The sequence below is a fragment of the Delphinapterus leucas genome, chromosome 7 (genome assembly GCF_059928025.1).
Source record: "Delphinapterus leucas isolate spDelLeu-1000000601 "Yukka" chromosome 7, BTC_Dleu_Yukka2, whole genome shotgun sequence".
NCBI classification, from domain to species: Eukaryota; Metazoa; Chordata; class Mammalia; order Artiodactyla; family Monodontidae; genus Delphinapterus; species Delphinapterus leucas.
Genome location: NC_143135.1, coordinates 97,110,421 through 97,134,937, shown reverse-complemented (window position 1 = coordinate 97,134,937; position 24,517 = coordinate 97,110,421). Strand labels below are relative to the sequence as shown.

The following is a 24,517-nucleotide window of genomic DNA, read 5'->3' as shown; positions in this document are numbered from 1 at the left end:
GAGTCACCTGCAAACTTTGGTCCTTTATTAGTAGTGAGGAGCAAGTTGCCTGGGACGTGCCCTTGGTCACAGCGCATCAGCAAGTCTCAGCCCGCGGTTGAGAGCTGTGACTTCGGAAGGGTCTCCCTTTGTCTGATCCTTGTAGCCATCATAAATACCCCTAAGCAAGCTTCCCCGTCGGCGTGCCTGGCTTGGAGTGTGACAGGTGCTATAGAAGTTGACAAGGAGATCACGGAAATAATGAGCCCAGCTCTCCCCAGGGCCCTCATCCCTCCTGACCGTCGGTGAGATCTGCATCATGTAGCCCACAGCCCTGGGCCCCTGGGAAACCATTTTTGTCATGACTACTGAGGTGCATGGGAGGAAAATACAAGGCCAGGGATGATTAAATTTTCCCCTTACATCGTGTTGACCCCCCAAGGCACTCCAATAATTTTGTAAGCATTCTCACAGGAACCTTCACAGCCTCCTTGAAGGATAGGCCAGGGTAATTATATCACTGCCATTCCAATGGGAAACAAATGTCTGGGGTGAGATTACACGGGGGGTCCTGATGGAGCCCAAGGACCCTGACGGGAGGCTCTTCCTTCTTCTAGCAAAGCTACATTGCCTCCTCCACTTCCAAGAAGATGGTGGGGCACGATGCTCACCTCCATCCCTTCCCTCCCCCACCGCTGTCCGTGCCTCTCACCACTGCCTAGGCCAGCGAGAGCTCCCGGGTTACAGGGATGGGCTGGGGGCAGGGGGCTGGGAGAGGGCACCGTCAGATGGTTAAAATACACTTTGTGAAATCTGATGTCCTAAAAATAAGAGACAAGAGACCCTTGGTTTTTGAGACCTGAATTCTGGGTAAACACGGAGTTCGTTGCCAGAACAGCCGCTCAATAAAGTAGGGGATTACTCTGGAAATCTTCCTGAAATCAAGAGGCAGCGGAGCGCTGTCTAGCTCTGGGGCCAGGCTCAGGAGTGCACACCAAGACTCCCAGAAGCTCTGTACATCCTCTGATCACACTGCTTCCCACACTGAGTTCATCCTCCCTGACGCCCCTCAAGGCCAGGTTGTAGCCCCGTGAAAGAGGAGTCTGAAGCTCCAGGGAAACATGCGGACTGAGTCCAGGACGGATGCAGGGCCGGCCTGCTGGGGCTGCTAGGAATTCAAATGGGAACAAGGTTTCCTGAAACCTCGCTGGTCACTGATGGATTTGGTTCCAAGGTCACAAGGGCTGAGTCTGACAGGTGGCCTCAGGAAAGCCTGCACCCAGCAGAACCATTTGCTAATAATGATCATTACAAGGGAATTTCCTTCAAATGCACAGCCATAAAAAAAATTAAAGGCGTTTTTAATGAAAATACCCAGTATTGGCAAGGGTGCTATAAGACACCTATATGCTGCTGGTGGGAGTGTAAATCCTTACAGCCTTTCTAAAAGGCAATGTGGCAAATCATATCAAAATACTGAAAAGCATATGCATACCTTTAACTCAGTAATTCCACTCCTAGAAATTTATGCTCAGAAAATATTCATGAATTTGCATAAAGATTTATGTACAAAGACGTGCATCCCAGCATTATTTATTATAGCAAAGATTGAAAACAACCTGTATCTCCAACAATAAAGGATGGTTAAATAAATTATGGTACATCCATGGGATAGGAAATGATGCAGCCATTAAAATATTTGTAGAAAAATATGCAATGACATGAGAAAAATGCATGGCATGTTATTAAGTAGAACAAAAACACAGCTTTCCAAAGAGTGTGTGCCGTGTGATAATAGTTTTGGAAAAGGAAAAAAATGTGTCTGTAAAGGTAGAAAAGCTAGACACCAAAATTTAATAGTGGTTCTCTCTGGGTGATGGAATTGTGAATGATGTTTATTTTTTTATGTGTGCTTTTCTGTACTTTCCTAAATTTCAACAATGAAATACACATATTAAAGAGAGTGGGGAGGCAACTGCATATCCTGGGAGCGATGAAATATTCCTGGGCAAGGGCTGAGCCTAAGACTTCCACCAGGGCACCATCCAGGTAGGAACCAGCTACCGTAGGTTCCAACCCGCCCCTGGCAAGGGGACTGAGGGAAATCTATCTCACTCCCTACTCCCCACCTTCCTGAGGACTCCTCAGCCTTTATCTCTCGTGCCCTGAAACTTAGAGGAGCTTTTCTGTCTTTGATGACTTCCTCGATCATAGTTCTGGACATAAGAGAAGAAAGAGAAAGACAAAAATTCTGTGTTTGAGTGTGTGAGTTGGGTATACCCACACAGGCAGACGTGGGTTTGGAGCTGTGGAAAATTACTATAGCAACAGGCTGAAGGGACAGCCCGCAGTACTCAGAGAACTCATTCTAATCTCTTATTAATTCTGAAACAAAACTAGCTGGGGTGGGGAGGTTAGGAGACAGCGAGGGAAGGAGAGGAAGAGAGAATCATCGCGTGTCTGCCGGCCTCCTCATGGCTCCACAGAAGTTAATGAGGAACCTCACTCCCCCACTGGAAGATGGCAGGTTGCACTTAAATGTGCAATTAAAATGGCATTAGAAGAGGCCAATGTGCCTGGAGAGGCTGGGGGAGCTGCCAGAGCCATGGCGGAGCCTGGAAGCACGGTCTACTCTTTCTGGGGCTGCTTGCCTAGCCGAGCCACCAGCCCAGGAAGTGGAGCCAGTGATTCCAAGGATGCCCAGCAGTTTGCAGCTGTTTGTCCAGAGTGGACCCCCAGGTATTGACTTCTCTCTCTCTCTCTCTCTCTCTCTCCATTTCCATGTGTATATGTTGATTCAGGAGCTAGCACCCTGCCCCTCTGTGTCCCGGGGGGTAGAAGAAATGGGCTGATTTGCTGTTAAGAGAACCAATGCCAACTTCGCTCTGCTCCTCACAGGGCCGAGCCTTGGACAAAGCTGCTCATCTCGCAGAGTCTCAGTTTCTTCGTCTGCGGAGGGAAGATATCAGGCCCACCTTACATGGTCATGGGGAGGATTACACTGAGAAATTACATGACAGCACTTGGTGAACTATAGTACACGTGTAAGGATTACACACAGGCCTGATATTCAGTAATACACACGGATGTGACTGCCCTGGTTGTCAAAATATGGGGATGCTTCTACTCCTTTTGGCAAATAGCCTCTGTCCCAAGTCCCCAAGTGGCCCACGCCACCACCCTAGCCCCTCCTAGGAACCCCTGGACCACAGAGTTCCTGGCAGGTCTAGGCTTGGCCAGTGTTTCAGCTGGTGGCTGCCCTGTTGCACCATGAGTTACATGTTCTATGACATTGCCATCACCCTGCTTTCTCCTTTTAGCTCTCAGGAGCCGTCCATTGAAACTGAAGCACAAAGAGGTTTGTTAGGGTCAGAAGTCCAGCCCCGGGCTCCTTCAGCCTTGGCCCAGGAGGATGCCCAAGGCAAGAAGGGAGCAGAGTGCCAGCTCAGAAGGAGGGGGAGGGGAAGGGGAAGGGGAAGGGGGCGGACGCTCGGCGCCCACCAGCACCCGCCCGGCCCAGCGCCCACCTTCAGGAGGATGGTGTGGGACATGGACGCGTTGGCATGGATGATGATGGTGGCTGTCTTGTCGTCCCGGATCTCCTTGAGGAGTGGGGTGGGGTCCCTAGTGTCATCCAGCATCCGGACCGAGAGGGTGTCCTTGGAGATCAGGAATTGCCGGAGCAGCTTCTCGAGGTTTAAAAGGCCTGCAGGGGAAGAGAGGACAAAGGCCCTGAGGGTCCACGGCGCTGCCTTGGGAGACACGGGAGCCAAAGCAGGACAAGCGAAGACTCGTGCCGGAGTCAGGGTCGCGGGTCTGCCCCCTGTTGGTTAAGCAGGCACATCCTAACCTGAGCGAGTCTCTTAACTTCTGGGGCGTCCTGTCACCCCATCTCAAATGAAAAGAACCCTCCTCAGTGCCCAAGGCCTACCCCAACCCCCTGGGGAATGCTCTTTTAAAGCAGAGAATGAGGCTCCCTTGAATCGGACAAGAGAATCCCCAACTCCTTCTCACGGCCCTGGGGGCAGCGCTGCCCAGCAGCCAAGACCTGTGTTCAGAGACCCACCAGGCCTGGGTTTCTTCCCCTAACTTGGCCACTTGCTCACTGGGTGACCCCATGTGGCTGGGTCTCTTGACCTCAGTTGCTCATCTGAGAAATGAGAATACAGGCAGACCTCGGAGATACTGCGCGTTTGGTTCCACGCCACCGCCATAAAGTGAGTCACAAGAATTTTTTGGTTTCCCGGTGCATATAAAAGTTATGTTTACACTATACTGTAGTCTGTTAAATGTGCAATAACATTATGTCTAAAAAAAGCAATGCACATACCTTAATTTAAAAATATTTTATTGCTTCCATCATCTGAGCCCTCAGTGGGTCGTAATCTTTTTGCAGGGGTAACATCAAAGATCACCAATCACAGAACAAATATAATGATAATGAAAAAGTTTGAAATATGGTGAGAATGATCAAAATGTGACATAGAGACACGTAGTGAGCAAATGTTGTTGGAAAAATGGCACCGATAGACTTGCTTGAGGCAGGGTTGCCACAGACCTTCAATTTGTAAAGAAGCAGTATCTGCGAAGTGCAGTAAAACGAGGTGTGCCTGTAATACCAGCGGCCAGAGCTCAGGGCTGTGGAGAAGATTAAATGAAGTAACAGGCCAAGTGCTTAGGCCAGAACCTCACGCATGGTGAGCCCTCATAAATGTTACATGCAGCCTTTATTTCCGTGGTGGAGGTCGGGGAGCAATTCCCTCAATGTCACAAGGCCCAGAAAACAGGTCTAGCGAAACCCTTTGAACTCCTCAGAGCACCACGGCTGCACTGAGACAAGGTATTATTATGATTATGAAAGAACAGGTCTTGAATTGCATTCCAGCAGGCAATCAAGTGGGAGCAGAACAAAACAGAAAACTGGGATTGTGCGCTAAAGACTCTCCCCCTCCCTCGCTATCTGCCTTTTAGCATACGGGAGGAGGGATTCGGGAGGAGGGATTCCAGAAGGATGTCACGGAGACACAAAGGTCTTAATCCTGCTTTGTCTCTGAAAAGGCAGGCCAGGAGGAGGGTGTGTGGTTGGGTGGGAGGTCTCCTGAGAAGTCAGCAGGACTTCCAATGGAAAGAGACCTATAGGCATTTGTTCTCAAAAGCCAATCAATGATAAGAGTAACATTTTTCTTATTGTGTTCCAGGTAATGGGCTAAACATTTTAATGGCTCATCTCATTCAAGTCCTCCCAAGGATCCTATAAGTATTCGTATCCCACAGCACAGAGGCGAACAGGAGGCAGGAGAAGAATAACTCTCCCAGACACAGTCTGCACACACTGAGGATGGCCCGGGAAGGGCTGCTTTCTAACCAAAGATCCCAGTGCCCTGGTGTCTGTACTGGTTAAAGGAATATTAAATGCAGAGATGTCATGAATATGACCCTCCCTGTTCAGGTCACGCCCCCTCCTGACCCTTGAGAACCAAAAGGTAAGATGGGGGGCATCTGAAGAGCATTCGTAGCACCTCCCTCATTTTGTAGAGAGACGACGAGATGTGCCCGGGAGCACAGCTGGGACCACAATCCCCATTTTCTCGTCTCCATCCAACCCTCTTCCCCTGAGACAGACTGCCTCTTAGGATAAAATGCAGCAGGAAGCATCAGGCACAGAACCCAGGGAGGCCTGGAGACACGCGTCTCTGGGCTTTGGCGGGGAAGCCTTGGTGTGCCGTGTTAACAAGGAAAAGGGAGCAGGGTAGAGCCCAAGGGCCTGGCATGATGGAGACTGGAGCTCTGGAAGGTGGGGTCAACCCCTAACTCCCGTCCCCCAGGTCCTGAGAAGGTGGTCCCAGGAGCTGGAGGCTGCATCAGGGAGCAGGGAGCCCCCGGAGGGCCTGCTATTCACAAAGAGGCTTCAGAAACCCAGGCCGTGCAAGCCCAGCATCGGGTTGGCCTTTCCTTCCTTCCCAAACAGGCCTCAATAGAGGCTTGTACAGACCCCCTGCTGCTATCGGTGCCCCTCCCAGCCCCTCACCACCGGCTTCCATCCAGAGTGGCACTGATGCTGCCAGGGCACTTCCTGCCAACCCAGACGCAGAAGATCTGGATTCAAGCTCAGGGTCAACCCTCGCTGGCTGTGTGACCTTGAGAACCATCTAACCTCTTCAAGGCTCCACTCTTCATCTGTAAAATGGGCATAACAGGTGAGAACTCACTGAGATCCCATGTGAAAGCACACTTGGAACTGGCATGCGTAGAATCAGTGTTACCTCTTTTGTGTCTACTCATCCCCACAAGAACCCAAAGGTCAGGAATGGTGACTCAGTGAGGCAGAAGGAATAGGGAGGAAGGTACACGTCTGTTCATCCAGCACTCACTGTCCTAAGGGCCCGGCACCCGGCCAATAGGACACCAGCAGAGAAGATGGATCAGGTACAGACCCTGCCCTCAGGAGCTTAGAGGCCAGGAACCTGTAGCTAAGTCTATAGCAAAGTTCAAATCATATCCCCACTACCGTATATAAAGTACAACTAATAAGGACCTGCTGTATAGTACAAGGAACTCTACTCAATACTCTGTAATGGCCTATGTGGGAAAAGAATCTAAAAAAGAGTGGATATATGTGTATGTATAACTGATTCACTTTGCTGTACACCTAAAACCAACACAAGATTGTAAATCAACTATACTCCAATAAAAATGAAAAAAAAAAAACCCAACCCAAATGATATCCCTATTTTGTTTGGTGGCCTGAAAATCTGGTTTCCTATGGGGTAGCTCCACTGTGTCCTGTCTGTAAAATGGAGAGAATATTCACATCTTCTCAGAGATGATGGGAAAAGCAAAATCCCACTTGGACAAAGGTCTGAGCACTCAATCAAAGGACAACGAGGTTGGGGAGGCCACAGAGCTGGAGCTGCTGAAGTCATGGCCATCTCCTTGGCTCAAGGAAAGATCTGCCAGGACACGCTCTAAGGGAGCAGCTGGAGGTATAAGTAACGGAGGAATGGTGGGTGTGAACCCCCATAGGGCCTGGAATGCAGCAGGGAGAATCTTTGGAGCCTGACGGAGAGAGAGGCCAAATCCCCTGGGATCCTTCAGATGCGCAATGAGATTCAGTGGGAGAAGACAAAAGCCTGGGGAGTGACGGTACAATTACACACAGCACGGAGCAGCCTGGCAAAGGCAGCCCAGGGACCCTTCATCCCGTTAAAGCTGGCAGGTGCACTGAGCTCCCGGGTAAAAGAGCTCCAATGTGTCAGGGAAACTGGGGACCCTACTCTAATAGATGCCCCACCCCCTGCTCCCCCTTGGGGTGCTCTGCTGCCTTTTAAACAAGGAAGCAGCATCCCTTCCCCTTCTCATCCAACACTGTTTGCAGGGAGGCAGGGAAGGCCCAGGGGAGGGCAGGGGAGAAGGGCAGCGAGTCCCTGGGAGGTCCGCAACTGTCCCCAGGATCTCCTACCCAGTCACTCCCTTTCCCAGGCTGCACTGCACCTGAAGTAACAGAAAGAGCGCCAGGTGGGCCGTGAATCCCAGCTCCTGCACCGCCCATAGGTTAGCTAGTGTGAGCCATTCTCTCTGCCCATTTGCCCCTCAATTTCCTCATCTGTGGGATAAGCGTCAAGACTACCTTACAGCGGGAGTCAGAGGATGGCAAGTCAGCAGAACAGTGTCTGTCACCCAGAAGGCGCCCCCCCAATCTGGCTTCCATCCATCCCCCCCACTCACTCACATCCCAACGGTCCTTCACCCCATCTCCTCCCCCAAACCCTCTCTCCGATCTCCAGCCCCCACACACTTCTCTCTTCTCCCAACTCACACAGGATTTATTACCCAATTCACAGAATACAGCCCTTGGTTATAAACCATATGAAACATTTGATAGCATATGCTTATGCATATATGCATGTATTATGATAGATAACATGTACTGTAATTATTTCACAGTGTTAGGCAGGGCTCCTATTTCAAACTCCTCGGCACATCCCCACTGTGAGGTGGGATGCACGGTGCTTGCTGGTGGACTGAACACAGGCCTCTGGGGGAAGAGAGAGACTCTGCATCCTAACAGATCAGGGCAGCAGCACTGCCAGGTGGGGACAGACACCACGTCACTTGAGGAGCCACTAAGGAAGTGGGTGCCTGGTCTGAGGAAGAGGGGAAGGGCTGTCATAAGACAGACCTGCTCTTGAGTTGTAGTCAAGGGCTAACCCCAGAAATAATGAATGGATGGAAGTCACAGGGGGACACACTTAGCTATCATAAGGAAGAAGCTCTGTTGGAACCATCTAAATAGGCAGTGGGCTGCATCAGGAGGGAGGGAGTCCCCCATTGCTGGAGGTAGTCAAGGAAAGACTGAAGCCCCAGTTGAGCATGGCTGTAGAGGGAATGAAACCAGGGGTCGGAAAGCTGAACTACAAAAATGTTGATGTCTTTCCAGCCCAGAGAGTCTTTATGAATCAGAAAAGGATCCTTTTTTTATTCTAGGTAGAGGAAAGCATCTGCAGAAGAGGAAAAGTGGTTTAGTTACATAAAGAAGATTAGAGTTTTTCAGTGCAGTTTGGTATTTTCCAATTGTCGTTCTCCTCACCTCTATCTGTTTCATGGAACTAAGGGATTTGCCAAAGGCAGGTGCCACCAGAAGGGTTAAAAGCTGCTCTCTCCCTGCTTCCCCTCCACTTGCACCCTGACCCTCCTCTCCTGAGGGACCCTTGGCCCAGCAGCGAGTCTGCCTGCCGAGGCCAAGGCTGAGCGGGACCTGGGGAACCTATTAGTCTTGCTCAGTATGCAATGGGATGGATCGATGTGAAACCCAGTAGGCTGGCTGTTCTAGGAAGAAGGAAGGAGACTGGCTTCTGGGACTGGGACCCAGGGGCCAGGTGGGGCAGGGAGGAAAAGGATGGAGAGGCTGAGAAAGGCACAGCAGGGGTTACACAGTCTGCAGGACAAGGACACAAACGCCTAAGGGATGGGTCTGCAGGGGACACAGAGGACCTTTGCATCAAAAATTAAGAATAAATAATCATGTCAACGGGCATCCCTCCTCTCCACTGGCTGATTCCCTGGGCTGCAAGCTTCGATTCTGGAAAATGTTAATATTCCCAGCAGGGGCGACACTTTAAAATCTTGTGGGAGGCATCTGATGGAATACCGACCAGAGGATTTAGGGAGACGATGTGAGCTCACCACCATGCACCGTGCCCTAAACCTGGTACATCTCCAGTCCCCTCCCCCTGCTAGGTGCAAGTGCCTCGGGTGTACGGTTTTCACGTCCTGTTTTTCCAGGGAGCAGATTCTGATGGAGAGAGAGGGAGGAGGGTCCGAGGTGCTGTCAGTGGGGCAGGGGCACGGAACAAATTCGAATGCTTGAACGACGTACGTATTTCACCTGCTTCTTGGTTTTGTCCCATCCCACACCTGGGCTTGGCCCCAAGAAAGGACAGAAAGGGCCAGACCATGGGGACCAGAGGAGGAGACAGAGAGGGGACGGAGGAGGAGGCTGAGACTTCTCAGTCCCAGGAGGACCACCTGCTGCCTGCTTGGCCATGGAGGCGGCCCCCTTCTCTGACGGCAAGGATGGGCGTGGGGAGAATCTGCCCTCTGCGCTCCCCTCGGCCTCTCCACTTCAGGGTGTTTGTTGGTTTATTAATTACTGGGCCCAGGAGGCATCCCTGCCCTGAGAACTGCCTTCAGTGTTTCCTAAGCTTCTTCACATACTGTTGATTTAACCCTACAAGTGCCCTGGAAGCAGGTATTATCATTATTCCTGGGTAGAGACCAAATCACTGCAGCAGGAGAGATGCTGGGACAGATCACAGAACTAACTGGCCAAGGTCCAAACCCAGGTTTCTGATTCCAAGTTCTGGCCTCTGATTCACCACTTGAGTTGCCTGGGAAGAAGGCCTCAGTCCTCCCATAAAATAGGAAAAATGGTCCCTCACTTCTGTCTCTTCCACAGTGTTCGGAGATGCAGGGAGAGAGGTAACAAGAACCATGTGACCTTGAAAATGGACTTAATCTCTCTTTTCTTCACGCATATAATAAAAATGTCTATAGAGCCCATCTTATGTGGTTAATGTGAGGTTTAAATGAGATAATTTCAAGCCCTCAGCAGACTGTTTGTCATATGGTAAGTGGTTAATTTGTATCACCGTAGGCAAAAGCTCTCTCACAGTGCCTCCTGGGGGGGGGGCACTAGAAAGGCCAACTACTGCCCCTCTCGTCCCCCAGCTACTCACACGGGACTCTGGGTATCATTCCCGGCACACCAGTCCTCCACTCGCTACTGCCACAACCAGGGTTGCAGGATAAAGTAACAGTAATTAAACGTGTATTACATTCTGGGTCCAGATACCTTCCACCCAATCACCCTGAGAGGCATTATTATCCCCACTTTACACGGGAGGGAACTAAAGCTCAGAGAGGTAGAGTGACCTGCTTCACATCACACAGCTCATGAGTAGTGGAGCAGCTTGGTTTGCTTGCAAAGACGGTTCCCATTTTACTGAAACAGCCTGCGTTTCTTTTCAGCCGCACTTCCTCCCCAGGAGACAAGAGTCTCTCCTCTCCAACATCTGGACCGAGTTTAGCCAACACAGGGATGTTACAAGGATAGAGCGGAACTCCGGTCACGCCACTGCAGGTCCTGGCCTGGCCTTGTTCAAAAGGGATTCCAGGAAGGAAAGAGAGTTAAAACCATGTGTGCTGTGTGTTCCCTAGGTGTGGATGCTGTTATACACTGTGTGTCATCCTATTTTATCCCCTCAACCACCCTGGGAGGGAGGAAGCCTCATCCCCATTTTATAGATGAGACAACAGAGGTTAGCAAGTGCCTAAGTCACTTTGCCAAGATCACACAGGTAGCACATAAACGGCAGAGGGTGTAGGGGCTCAGAACTTGTAGCCACAAAAAAAGGACATTAAAATACTTAGAAACACCAAAGCAAGCCTGAAAAAAAAGTTGATTTGAGCTATGTACAATGATACCGGGAAAATACATGGAATATTACACTTGTGGCCACGAAGAGTGAAAGGCTCTGGGTCCAGCCTGAGTGTCTCAAAAGGTAACTCTGTGGCAGGGCTCACCAAAGGGGCCTTGGGGATAGTCGTGGGGAACCCTAACTTTCCTAGGAAGTCCCCTAGCAGCGAACTACCCCCCTCCCCAGGCTCCGCAGGGTTGACCAGATGGCCGTGCCTGGATTCCTCACTTCTCCTCCCCCAGCCGCACTAGAACTAGGTACTTGCAGAGATGTTCTAATTTTTTCCCCCCATTAAAGAAAAATAATGTAATCCACAGTACAACTCTACTTGGTCCAAAACCTGCTTATTGAAGATCTACTTTGGGGAAAAAGGAGAGTACATGGCATGATTCCCTGGGGAATGATCTCTGTTATGCTTAATTTTGACAGCAGGAAAATAGAATTATATTCCTGTTCCTAATTCGACTTGCAGCGTCTCTTGGCCCTGCATTAATAAGGAAGATGGAAGAGTGTCTCCTCCCAAGCTCTGAGCTGCATTTCCCTTCAGTCCCTCATTTCTTCAGCCTTTGATTAGATTTTGAATCCTCTTTGCCCTTGAACTTCTCCTGCTCTGCCCCACCTTCCCTCCCCCTGGTAGGTGGGGCCAGAGTCACTCAGCAGCCTCCATAGATGAGTCCTCGGAGCAGCACTGTGTGGTTGATGCGTTTCCCCTGGGATGTGGGCCGGCCTCTCTAGCACTTGGGCAGGCTCATCCTCTCCAGAACTTTGTGCTCAGCCATGCCACACCCCACTCAATGGAGCAAGGGGACACACTGCTCCAGGGAGATCTCTGCCCTTCAAAGGACACTGTGCCTGCTGGGTAGAGCCCACCCGGAGCTGCTCCTCTGAGTCTGCTGGTGCAGCCCAGGAGGGTGGGAGGGGTCTCGGAGGAGGAAGCCCTGGCTCACAGTCGGAGGACCGGAGTTAAGAGTCTTGGTTTTGTCATGTACCAGCTTCGTGACCTTAAGTCAAGTCACTTAGCAGCTCCAAGACTCTTTGCTCAGCTCAGAATGACTGGGAAAGAGGGAGGTAGAGTGGGAAAACATAAGTGAAAGTGCTTTGCAATCTGCAAGGAACTGTTAGAATGTCAGAGAATGTCAATTCCAGTGGAAATAGCCCTGGGCTAGGAGGCAACAGTATCTAGCCTGGTACTTGGCACACAGCAGGTGTTTAACAAACATCTGAACAACTTACTTCCCAAAGCCCAGTAAGAGCTGAAGCAGAGGAAACAGGGCTCAGCTTCAAAGCAAGAGGGACTGTGGCTAGACACAAGAAAGAACTTCCTGTCAAGTTGGTGAGACGCTGTAGCCAGCACAGATGAGGACTGCAGGACAATCTTTGCCTGGGCATATTTACAGCCTGTCCTCTGTCTCTCAACATCCTCGCTGGGTGCCTGGGGTGTGCCAGTTCAGTCCTGCCTGAGTGGGCATGTGGCAGAAATTTCCGGGGGAGAATCCTTGATTCTGTTATACCTTTCAATGCTGCGAGGATGCTACACGCGGAGGGCCACCTGGTGGAATGCAACATATCCCAGCTCTGTTCCATCAAATGCTAGCATCCTGTGAGCTTTTAGATCAGCATCCTTTTGGGGGCATATGATCAAACCTATTTGGAATATGCTGAGGTAAATAGTTGTTTTGGCCACAGGACAACTCAGGGTGTCCATGCTAATGTGTGCTGAAAATCTCCACGAGGGAGAGATAGAACGAAATGTTATCTAAACATTTCTCTCTTTTTTTAGCCACAAAATGCTTTGTCCATAAAATCCTTATGATCTAAAACAATGCTGTCCAGTAGCACTTTCTGTGAAGACAGAAATGTTCCATATCTGTACTGTCCACACGTGGCTCTTGAGCAGTTGACGTGTGGCTAGAGAGACTGAGGAACTGGACTATACATTGTATTAAACTTTAAGATGGGGAATTCCAACATTTCCAAACCCACTGGGTTGTTGTAATAATTAAATAAGGTATCCAAAAAGCATACATAGTTGGGACTCAGCTACTTTGTTTCTTGGGTAGCACAGAGCAAATAATCACGTTGTGTTGAATAAATGAATGCAGGTACAAGTGGAGTCAGTAAGGTGCAGAGGTCCCGTAAAGAAGATGGTTCTGACCCTTGGCAGGGAGGGGGCTTTTGTTTTCAGATGCTGTAGGGATTCCAGGATGGAGGAGGGACTTACACTGCAGAGCAGTCCTGAGGAGCCATAGAGAGGAGCCTTATGGAGATGGCGAACCTCTTCCAGTGCAGCCCACCCAGACCCGCAGGGGAAGACTTGCACAGGTGAGCCACACGACACAGACGCCTGCATCTCGGGCTCCGGGCCCCAGTGGTAGCCAGTAGCCAGCACCTGTCTGACTGTGTGTGGTGCACAGCTGTCACCGGGAGCACACAGATGCACAGATTTGCTGGAATGTGCTGGCTTAAATTAGCTAAATCTCATAAACACTAAATTTATGTCGCAAGTTGAGACTCAGAGAAAATGCATTTCTAAAACCTGCATTTGCAAAAACAAACAAAATTTATCGGGAATTGACCTTGGACCTTGTTCCATCAGAAAAATCTACTCTCTGAGGAAAGAAGCTCTTCAGCCCATCAAGTACAAATGCATCTAATTTTATATTTTCCCTCTCTCTCTCTTTGTAGCTCCTTAACAATGAGGCTGAAAACGTGGGAATTGCGTTTGCAGATGCCAAAAGGCTTGGTGGTTGGCCAGTCTCCCTGTAACTGAGCTCCTCTCTGTTCCGCGCATGCACAGGGAGCTCTGGCAAAGGGTGTTCCTGGACTGCTCTCTCTTTCACCTACACACACGGACAAACAGCCAAGGACACTTAGGAATCCCCGAACCCTTTGGTCGTCGTTCCCACGATTGGAAAGAGCCAGCCCCTTCTTGGCGTACCATCTGCAGCCGGGGGGCAATTCAATCAGGTTGAAATCAACAAGATCTGACCATCTCGGGTGGAGCCAGCCTGGGGAAACTTACATTCTGCTTTGGCACAGATGAGGCAGGCGGTGGTGCAATTGAAGAAGTTCAGGATCCCAGCTACAGCCACGCTGATGTCAGTGCTGCTGGGGTGGAGGTTCAGGGTTGTGAATCTCTGGAACTGGAACTTGATAAACTCCTCCGGGGCCACTTTGAAATGAGGGACCTGGGCGGAGGAGCAAAAGTGGGCAGCAGGGAAGATCCGGAACCAGCGAGACAAAAAGAAAAGAGGGATGAGTGAAACAAAGCTGCAGAGGGTGGCTTCTTTTGTAAAAGACCTTTGCCTGGCAAGAGATGGAATTTGCAAGACTCGGGGCACCCACTCCACAGGAGGAAGGTGATGTGGCATCCATGACAACGCTTGAGACCCAGAATGGGAAACCCTTCAGCCGGGGACCTGGATAAATGTACTGTGGACCTTGCAGCTGGGGTCTGTGGCCCTGAGAAGACAAAACAATAGGTCTTTATTCTCAGAAGAACTGACCACTGCTGGGCAGACAGACAGATGGCTCTTGAAGGCATAATCCTTATACTATTTGATGTGTGGTTAATGAATCAGAGCAGAGGTGCCCTGGGGACTAAGGGAGGGGCCCCCTCAGCCCAGCCTAGCCAACAGATAAATAAACCAGCTCCCATCCTGGGTAAAGGCCTGGGATGGGTTCCTCCGTAGACTTACGTGAGGAGGGGGAAGCGCTGCAGGCTGGGAAACCATCTAGAGGGCCTCCGGATGGAGCCCGGTAAATAACTACCTGCTGTGGCTTCATTAGGACAGTGTCAGCTTCCCTCTGCACCTATTCCTGACATTTCAGGGAGGCACTGCCCCTTGCCTTCTGCCTCTCTTCTCCAGGAAAGAGATATTAACAGGCTGGAATGGCTGCTTTACCGGAAGCTTAGGCTACTGGATAGGTAATAGGAAAGTTAAAACGTAATAAGCTGCCATCCACCTTGATTTTATTATGTCACCCTGGTACCCAGAGCCAGAAGAGCTAAAGGCTGCTTGTGCCTCTATCAGAGATGGGGCTGAAACCTCAACCCTCATCCTCACTTAGGGTGCCCAGTGTGAGGGCCAGATTATTGTGAGCATGGGTTTGGACTGATGTGAAAGTGAGTAAGATTGAGGGTGGACAGCAAGAAGAACTTCCTGATGGTGAGTTGGTTGGTTCCTAGCATGGGTTATTCAGACATGATTGCAGAAGTTTTCCCTGCCTGGGCTGGCCCAGAGTCTGGGATGACATTGACACGGTCTCTGTAGGATTCTGCTACCTTATCCTTTTAAGCTTCGGGAAGAAGTCAGCCAGAGACCAGAGCTCCCCTGAGACTGGGATGAGGGGAGGGTAAAGATTTAGCAGAAACTCGGGAGAAAATTCCTGAATTCAACTAGGATTAGCCCTTGAACCACAGAGAGAGGGCAACCAATATTTTTTAGCAGAGACTGAAAAGCATAAAACTGGGGAGAGAGACTGGTGAGTAACGACATTAAAGAGCGACGTTGACCTGGGGTGTGTCCTAAGGGGTCTTTCTTCCCACGGATAGTTTGCAACGCTTACAATCTGTCTAAAATGAATAACAAATGCACTTTGAAAGGAAAAAAGGTCACAGAAGGGTAAGATGGAGGCCAGGCTGGGCAGGGGCAGGGTGGCCAGGCTGGCTGGCTTACATATCTGAGCATCTCTGCCCAAGACCCTCCCCGTGTGGCCATCCAGCCTACCGGGTTCCAGCAGCAGCTAACTTACCCCCCCATAGAAAGTACCCTTAGAGATTCCCTTGGATCCACCAGTCCCAGAGATGAAGCAGGCAAAAGGCTCAGGAAGCGAAGACTCAGGAAAATGCATTTTAGAGTCTACAGTCCTGGGTTTGCATCTCGGTTCTGCTGTGTGATTTGGGGCAAACTGCTTAACCTGGCTAAGCTTCATTAACATGGAGAAACAACAGGTGCTTCTTGAGCTTTGGGAGAACAAAACGAGACCCTGTATGTGAAGGATGTGCTAGTTCAGTTCCTAACATGTGGGGTAAGTGTTTAGGCAATGCCTTTTCTCATTCCCTTCCCCCTTTCTCCCCAAATCTTGAAGCTCCTGGAAAAGCTCTTAGGTCTGTATGTGCAAGGGGTGAGGGCTGAGGGGCCTCCCTAAGAAGGGGAGCTGGTGCGAAGTCTCCAGCACAGCCTGGCATCTTGAAGGCTGCTGGGAGGCAGCCAGCTGCTCTGATGGGCCACGGAAGGGATGGCCAGGCCAATCCTGCTGAGTCTCTCTCTGGGACAGAGATCAATCCAAAACGGATCTGCAGGTGTAAATGTATCCCCGGAAGTCATCATGGAGGGGTGGGGGGATGGAGAGGTGAGCGGCATGGAGGGGAGGGCAGCAAGGCAGAAAGCAGCCAGCCACAGGGGCTGCAGACATCTTAGCAGCATTTAAAAGAATGAACTCCTCAGTGAGAACTCCATTTCTTTTCCTTGAAGCTGAAGGGAATCAGTGTGAGGCAGTTCAGCCTCATAAAATAGTAGAAGAAGTGCAAAATCTGAACGGAGAGGGAAGGTTGCTCTGGAAGGAACATGACCAGACAAAGGAGGGGTAACCCTCTGGCCATTCCCTGGCCATACCCCTCTGGCCAGAGGGGTAACCATCTGGCCATTCCCTGGGCAGCACAGCCCGCCTGGCTGGTCAACGGCACAGGGTCCGGGGCGGCGGGATGGGAAGATGGGTGCAAATCAGGGTCTCCACCTCCGGCCTGAAATGCCAGGCAGGGCTAAGGGATGCGTTCGCTGAGATAAAATAGCTGCTGAACACCAAGAGGAGGCCGTTCTGGAGTGGGGACCGGGGGGACGACGGTAGGGGACGGTGAGGAAAGTGTGCTGGGGAAGAGGGAGAGGGGGAACAAAAAGGAGAGAGCAGAAAAGAGGAAACGGGCAGCCGAAGTCTTGGCAAGCTCACTTGGTGAAGATCAGAGCAACCGGGAAATAACAACCTGCCACAGATCTGAGCTGTTACGTGGAGCCTGGCAAGAAAGACTTAAATTAAGCATCAGGTCTAACTTGCAGGGGCCCAGGCCTGGGAGATGCTGGAAGGGACTGCAGTGGGACAGAAGCTCTTTTTTTTTGGCCTGGGCTGGCTCGGGAGTCATCTTTCAGGACATGTGGGAGGAAGGATGGGGAGTTGTCAACACAGACCCTGCCCATGGCCTGAAGCTCAAGGATTCCGCCTACAGGGCAGTGGTAAGTAAGACCCATTGCAGGACTGGAGCTAGGACCGCAGGGCACTCTACCGTGCTGATAACAATCCCTAGAGTGCGTTCCTAAAACAGAGAAGACCAGTATTCTTCCCAAAGCCGCGGGGACCAAGCCCTCTGATCATAAGAGAAGTGGGAGCATCAAGGGAGTGGCTTCCAGAGGGCCTGGGCTAAGCAGGGGCCTGTCTATTGCTCCACTGCCTCGGTGAGGGCAGCTCACTAAGGAGGTGCCCCATCCTATTGCAAGAGCTGGATCCTCCCAAAGCTAACGCTTCTGGAAGGCTGAGCCTCTAGGCTCCCAGGACAGGTGCAAAATTTGCCCTTCCGTCTCCTGTCTCTCCGCCCTGCCCCTCCACAGCTCCTGGCCATCAAGCTCCATCTGTTCCCAAAAGACCTGGGTAGAAGGCCCTTGGGAGGCTATGGGGTCACCTTGCCACTGTCTCCCAGGAATGTATCTGAAAGGGGAAGGACTGATTGATTCCAAGAAGGACTAGGAAAGATTCCGGCAATAGAATCTCTGAAGTTTCCAATTTGTTTCCTCTGGGGGAAAAGGAGGGATAGAGTTGCTGGAATAGGGAGCAGGCCATCTTTATCTCCCAGGGAACCAGGGCTAGAGGGAATGGACCCAACAGTTTGGAGAAGTAAACCCTGGAATTGGTGAATGAAGAAGAAAGCGAAATAAAATCTCTTTTCTAGAGAGCTTACAAAACAAGAGGTTTTCAAACTTTATTTCAGCACTAAAATGTAGCAAGGCCTGGCCCCAAAGGCATTCTTCCCCAGAATCCCAATATCTAAACAGAGACTCCGCAGCTGTTCCTGTGGAGCTCAGACTTCTGCCCTCTTGGCCTCCCCTGGACCACCACCCTCCCCAGCCTCTCCCTCTACCTGCCGCCTTCAAGGGACACCCACTTCCCCTGTCACAGGACCCCAAGACTCGGAGGGGCTCAGCTTGAAAAGCTTATGAAACTCTTCCTCTGAGTCCCCTCCATTCAAGCAACCTGAAAAAAGTAAGTGCCCAACGAAGGCCCAGTTCTTTTATTTGTATTGATGTTATTAGTGACACCAACCAGACCTTGATTCACTCTTCCAGCCCTTAAGAATCCACGATACCTTTGGGCCTGGGGCACAGGCTGCCAGCCTGCAGAGAGCCCCCCAACCCTGCCCAGCACTCACCTCCTTCTCCCCACAGATGTTGCTGATGATGGAGCTGGAGGCCGGGCTGGAGGACGGTCCCAGGACAGCGACCACCCCCTTGGGAAGGATCTGACACACTGCAGCCAGCGGCAGGGGCAAAACGTGGGGAGCAGGAAAGGAAACAAGGCGCTCATCAGGTGGGGCGTGGGCTTCGGCCTCGAGTCCTCCGATCTTCCCCCCGCTGGCCCCTCACCTCCCGCCCACCCCCGTCCCTGTCCTGGTCCCCCCTCCTATTCTTCCAAACCCAGTGCCTCTCCTCCCCTGGACTACTGGGCTCCAGGACAGTTTTATTGGAGTTTATGGATGGTATTAAATGAGGAAATGACCCAGGTTATGACAACATACGGCCTCAGCCAACAGGGTGTATAAATTGTCTGGGCTGTCACCGAAGGATGGAGGCGCACAACGGAAACCTGCACGTCCCACCCCCTTTCTGCCTAGCCTGCAGGATGGGTGCTGGGAGCCCGGACATGGCTGCTGCAGGGGCTACGGGTCCAGCTCACAGGATGGCCAGCCAGCATGCAATCTGTTAGCCACCCCGCCAAAGAGAGTCTAGAGAGGAAAAATGGTAGACAAGTAGAGAGAAAAAGGATAGTGAGGATGAGGCAGGCAGAGAGAAGAAAGCAGCCCAGCTAAAGTCAAAGGGAACAGGAGAGAGAGAGGAGAAGGAAGAGAGAGAGTGAGTGGCCGAGAGGGCCCTCATCTTTCAATGCCACCCTCCTTTCACCTGGCCTGGAGCCTGGCGCTCCTGCTTCCCTGAGCCCATCACGTGCCTTCCTGACCAACCAGCATGCTCTGTGACCTTGTACCTCCCCCTGGGGAAGGCGCCCTTCCCTCCTCTACCCCGGATGCTCACTCACCTGTCAAGAAGCACCTCAAATGCCACCTTCTCCTTACCCCTCCCGCAACTCCTTTAAGTAGAATCCATCCTCCCTGGGGCTCCGAGGCCCATGGATTTTCCCTCTGCTCTAAGACACTTGTAAATGTGTCTGTTTCAGTTTGTTGTTTAGATGTGTTTCTCCTCTCACTAGATTTCAAACCTCTTAAAGGCCAGAGCTGAGACGTATTTATCTCTAAATCCCCACTTCGCATTTCCCTGGTGTCCAGCACAATGTTTTCTAAGCGCCCAGTTCATGTTTGTCCAATGAATGAGTGGATGGGTAGGACACGCAGTCAGAAGAGGAGAGAATGTAAGATTTTAAAATGCTACATCCTTTCGAATGATGGTTTTCTCCAGATATAGGCCCAGGAGTGGGACTGCTGGGTCGTATGGTAGTTCTATTTTTAGATTTTTAAGGAACCTCCATACTGCTCTGCACAGTGGCTGTACAAATTTACATTCCCACCAACAGTATAGGAGGGTTCCGTTTTCTCCACACCCTCTACAGCATTTATTGTTTGTAGATTTTTTTTTTTTTTTGCGGTACGCGGGCCTCTCACTGTTGTGGACTCTCCCGCTGCGGAGCACAGGCTCCGGACGCGCAGGCTCAGTGGCCATGGCTCACGGGCCCAGCCGCTCCGCTGTATGTGGGATCTTCCCGGACCGGGACACGAACCCATGTCCCCTGCGTTGGCAGGCGGACTCTCAACCACTGAGCCACCAGGGAAGCCCTGTTTGTAGATTTTTTGATAATGGCCATTCTGACCGGTGTGAGGTGATACCTCATTGTAGTTTTGATTTTACAATAGCCAGGACATGGTAGCAACCTAAATGTCCGTCGACAGAAGAATGGATAAAGAAGATGTGGTACATAGCTACAATGGAATATTACTCAGCCATAAAAAGGAACGAAATAATGCCATTTGCAGCAACACGGGTGGACCTAGAGATTGTCATACAGAGTGAAGTAAGCCAGAGAGAGAAAGACAAATATCGTATAATATCGCTTATAAGTGGAATCTAGAAAAATGCTACAGATGAACTTATTTGCAAAGCAGAAATAGAGTCACAGAGGTAGAAAACAAACTTACGGTTACCAAGGAGGAAAGGAGGGGGTGGGATGAATTGGGAGATTGGGATTGACACATATACACTATTGATACTATGTATAAAATAGATAACTAATGCGGACCTACTGTATAGCACAGGGAACTCTGCTCAGTGCTCTGTGGTGACCTCAATTGGAAGGAAATCTAAAGAAGAGTGGATATATCTATACATATAGATGATTCACTTTGCTGCACAGCAGAAACAAACACAACATTGTAAAGCAACTATACTCCAATAAAAATTACTTTCAGACTGAGAAAGGAAGGGGGGAAGAAAAGGAGAAAACAGACAGAGAGAGAATGTAGGACAATTCTCAGCACACACATGGTGATATCAGAACCACAGAGCTGCCCCTCGGATTATACTCTGTGGTTCCCAGTCTCGCTACGAGACGTCCTTCTCTGCAAACCTCAAAGCTCATCTCTGGACACATTTTCCTCCTACTCACATCAAGTGTCAGGTCAGTACAGTGAGGTTAAGGAATCAGTCCAAGCATCCTTACTGAGCCAGCTGCAAAGCCACATCTGCAACCTGGTGCTCTTTCTCCTAAAGCAGAGTCCTAACCACTGGCCCATACAGCCAAGTTATGGCTCTAATGGGGCACAGGCGGTGGGGTAGAGCACCAGGGTTCAAATCCCGGTGCTGTAATTTATCACACAAATGACAGATCTGTAATTTATCACACAAACGATAGACCTGTGGGGTCTTCTTTCAGCCTGAGGCTCAGGCGGGGGTCCTTTAACATCGTGGATCTCAGCTGACTGACAGGTTGCCAGCAGTGGGTGCCTGAGGGGGACTCAGTAGTACCAAGTGTCAGAACCATCCCCAGCAACAGAGTAACTGTGGACAGGCTTTACCTTTGAAGAACACTCTTCAAAGTTCAAGCTACTTCCGTGGCTTGAACAGAAGTAGCTAGGGGCTGCTAGGGGCTCTAAATTCATTGGCCATCAAATTCCTATTCCTACAGCAGCCTCAGGGGTGGAGCTTAGTTCCTGATTTTACCTATAAGGCAACAGCATCCTAGGGATGTTAAGTGACTCCCCGTAAAGTCACACACCTAATAAAGGTCTGAGCCAGCGTTGGAATTCAAGTCTGCGGACCCCACCCAGTGTTCGTCCCATTACCTGTTCTGTCTGCCCTACTCCTTGCAGCCACTTCGCCCATCTCTTTTCAACCCCAGACCACACCCCATCTTGTTCGGCTGCACCTGCTTCCCCAAGGTCACCAATGTCTCTTAGCAGTTCTTATCTCTCTTTTTGTAGCATTTGATGCCGCTGATTGCATTGTTCTTTTGAATTTCATGACACTATCCGATCCTGATTCTCAGCCGCTTCTCTGATTGGTCTTTCTCACTTCCTTAGCCAACTCCTCTTCCTTCTCCTCTCCACTAAATTCAGATTTTGTCCATGCCTCACTCTCCCTGGGTAATCTCGGCCTTGCCTGTGGACTCCACATCTCATCTCTGCCCAGGTGATCCTACACCCTGACCCATGTCCTGGGTTACAAAACACGTTCCACCTACCTGCTGGGCATTGTCACAGGGACTTCCTTCTGGTGTCTCTTCCAGAGAGAGAGGCAGAAAGGCAGAAAGCACAGTCCTTAAGAGCACGAACTCTGATGCAAGTCTATCTGAGTGTGAGTCTTGACTGGGTCACTTACTAGCTGTGAGACCTTGAGCAAGTTACCCAAACTCTCTGAGACTGCTTTCTCATCTATAGAACTGGGATGCTAACAGCACCTCTCCCGCAGGGATGTCGTGAGAATTAAAGTGAGTTAATACATACAAGGCACTTAGAGTGGTACTGACGTGCTACAGGACTCATTATTATTATTCCCAATACAGCATGTCTGTTATATACTTTTCATACATAATCTGATTTGATCTTCACACTGTCAGGAAGACTCATTATTATCCCCACTTTACAGATGGTGAAACTGAGGCTTAGAAAATTTAAGTGCCTTGTTCAAGGTCACACAGGTCATATATGGTAGAGCTGGGCTTGAATTTGGAGATCCATCTGGCATCAAAGCCCAAGCTCTTAACCACTTCACTTTACCCCCCTGAGCTCCTGAAGTTCAAACAATGGTCGCCCTTGACTCTTCCTTACCTCTCCTTACTGCATCTACTCACTCGCTATACCAATCAGGGGCCAGGTTCTGACCATTTGACCTGCTCACCCCCCACTATCCTTTCCTTCCCACTCCCACTGTCACAGATCCATCAGCCCCTTTTGCTACCTGCCTCCTAAGGGCTTTCTCCGTCTCCAGGATTCTTCATTTTCCAATCTGTTCTCCAAAGCAAGGCCAATTATAATCCTAAACGTAGGTCTGTGTGCTCCTGCAGGGCAGAAAGCTTGTCTTATTTATCTCTGTGTCCTCCATGCCTAGCACAGGGCTGGACTCAGAGTTAACGTGCTCAATAAATAGCTGTTGAACCACACTGAAGCCCACTCAGCTCTTTTCATAGAAAATTGGAAATAAGCTAAATGTCCAATCATAAGGCAACAGTTATCTAAAGTGTGGGTCATATACCCAAGTGGAATATTACTTAGGCATTTAAAATGCTTATGAACAGTTTATAATAATCTTAAAAATATTTATGTAATAATATTACGAGCAAGAAGCAGGATATAAAATTATATGTATATCTACATGAAGGCTACAACTAAGCAAACACAGAAAATTGTTATGCACTGCGGAGTGACTGGAAGAAGAGGTTATAAAAGCCCACATTTATTAAGTGCTACTTATGGCCCATTCTAAGCACTTTATGTGAATTGACTTATTTAATTCTGGAAACAACCTGATGTGATAGATACTGTTACTGTCACCCTCATTTTACAGACAAGAAAACAGAAAAGTTAAAGGGCAGAGTCAGGGTTCAAACTCCCGACCCCTCACTCCAGGGTCAGCTCCCAACCACTGCACTCCCACTTCCCGCCAGCTCACCTGGAACACACCTGGAACCTATTCCCAAGTTGTTCTCTCTGACTAGACCAGGGGTCTTAACCTTCTGCCTGAGATCTGTGGGCAGAAGTCAGTGGTCTGTGAACATTCTGGGGGAAGAAAAATGGCATTATTTTCTCTTAACCCCTAACAGAAATTCAGCATTTCCTTCAATTTGGAATATAGGCAATAAACCACAGTATATTAACAGTTGCTGTGACTTTGTCATTGACAGACATCGTGAGTGTTTTTATATCACATTACGGTACTGCAGATGTCTTGAAATATCATTCATATTCATAATTACTTCGAAATTACACTAGTCGTAACGTTTGGCTATTGAGTGCATTAATGGATAGGGTGTTTAAAAAAAGTTTTTAAATGAATAAAATTACATAGATAGGATGACCAGGGAAACCAATTACATGGAAATACAGTCAAAATATATTAATATATCACTATTAAAATATTTTAACTGCATTTCCATATAACTGGTTTCCCTGGTCATCCTATCTATGTAATTTTATTCATTTAAAAACTTTTTTCTGAGAAGGAGTCCATTAGCACCCACAGACTACCATGGTCTAGGCCCTCTCTTGCCCTTCCGCCTGGAAAACTCCTACTGATCCTCCAGTGCCCCACTCAGTTCTTGCCCATGGGTGAGAAGGTGCCATTCTCTCCCAATATTCACATCATACCGTGGCTCTGAGTCAACTTCATGCTCGGCAGGTCAGCATCCTTGTTCTCTGAATTCCTGGCCAGCTTCTGCCCCAAGCTAGCTCATTATGCTGGGTCTCAGTAAGGAGAAGCTTATCCTAAAAAGAAATTCTTACAGAAGGTCGCAATCCCTTATTCCCAGTTCCAAAATCCAAAAGGCTCTGAAACTGAATGGTTTCATCAAACTCATTTGGTGGCAAAATCTGATCTAAATAGATAGATGTGAAGCTATTTATAATATATGAATATCTGAATGTAAGCATGCATTTAATTTTGAGTGTGGGGTTCAGCCCCAAGCCCCATCTGAGATGCTACTTAATGTATGGTATAAGCACCACATGACCTTTCCAGTATCCGGCAAGTTCTGAGATCTAAACACATCTGGCCTCAAGGGTTCATGGACTTGTGCCTGCTGTTGTGAGTGTCCATCTCCCATTTCCCACTGGATCGGAAACTCCTTGAAGGCAGGGG

At 49.7% G+C, this 24,517-nt stretch overlaps 1 protein-coding gene across 1 annotated transcript in view; it reads right to left on the bottom strand.

Moving 5' to 3' along the window:
- Nucleotides 1–24,517, bottom strand: part of GRIK4 (glutamate ionotropic receptor kainate type subunit 4) — a 327,108-nt gene that overhangs the window by 141,829 nt on the left and 160,762 nt on the right. The window contains exons 3-5 of the mRNA XM_089915709.1: nucleotides 18,373–18,470; nucleotides 13,978–14,143; nucleotides 3,507–3,685 (exon numbers count right to left, since the gene is read on the bottom strand). Of these exons, the coding sequence (XP_089771835.1) occupies nucleotides 3,507–3,685; nucleotides 13,978–14,143; nucleotides 18,373–18,470 (443 nt within the window). The remainder of the gene's footprint in view (nucleotides 1–3,506; nucleotides 3,686–13,977; nucleotides 14,144–18,372; nucleotides 18,471–24,517) is intronic.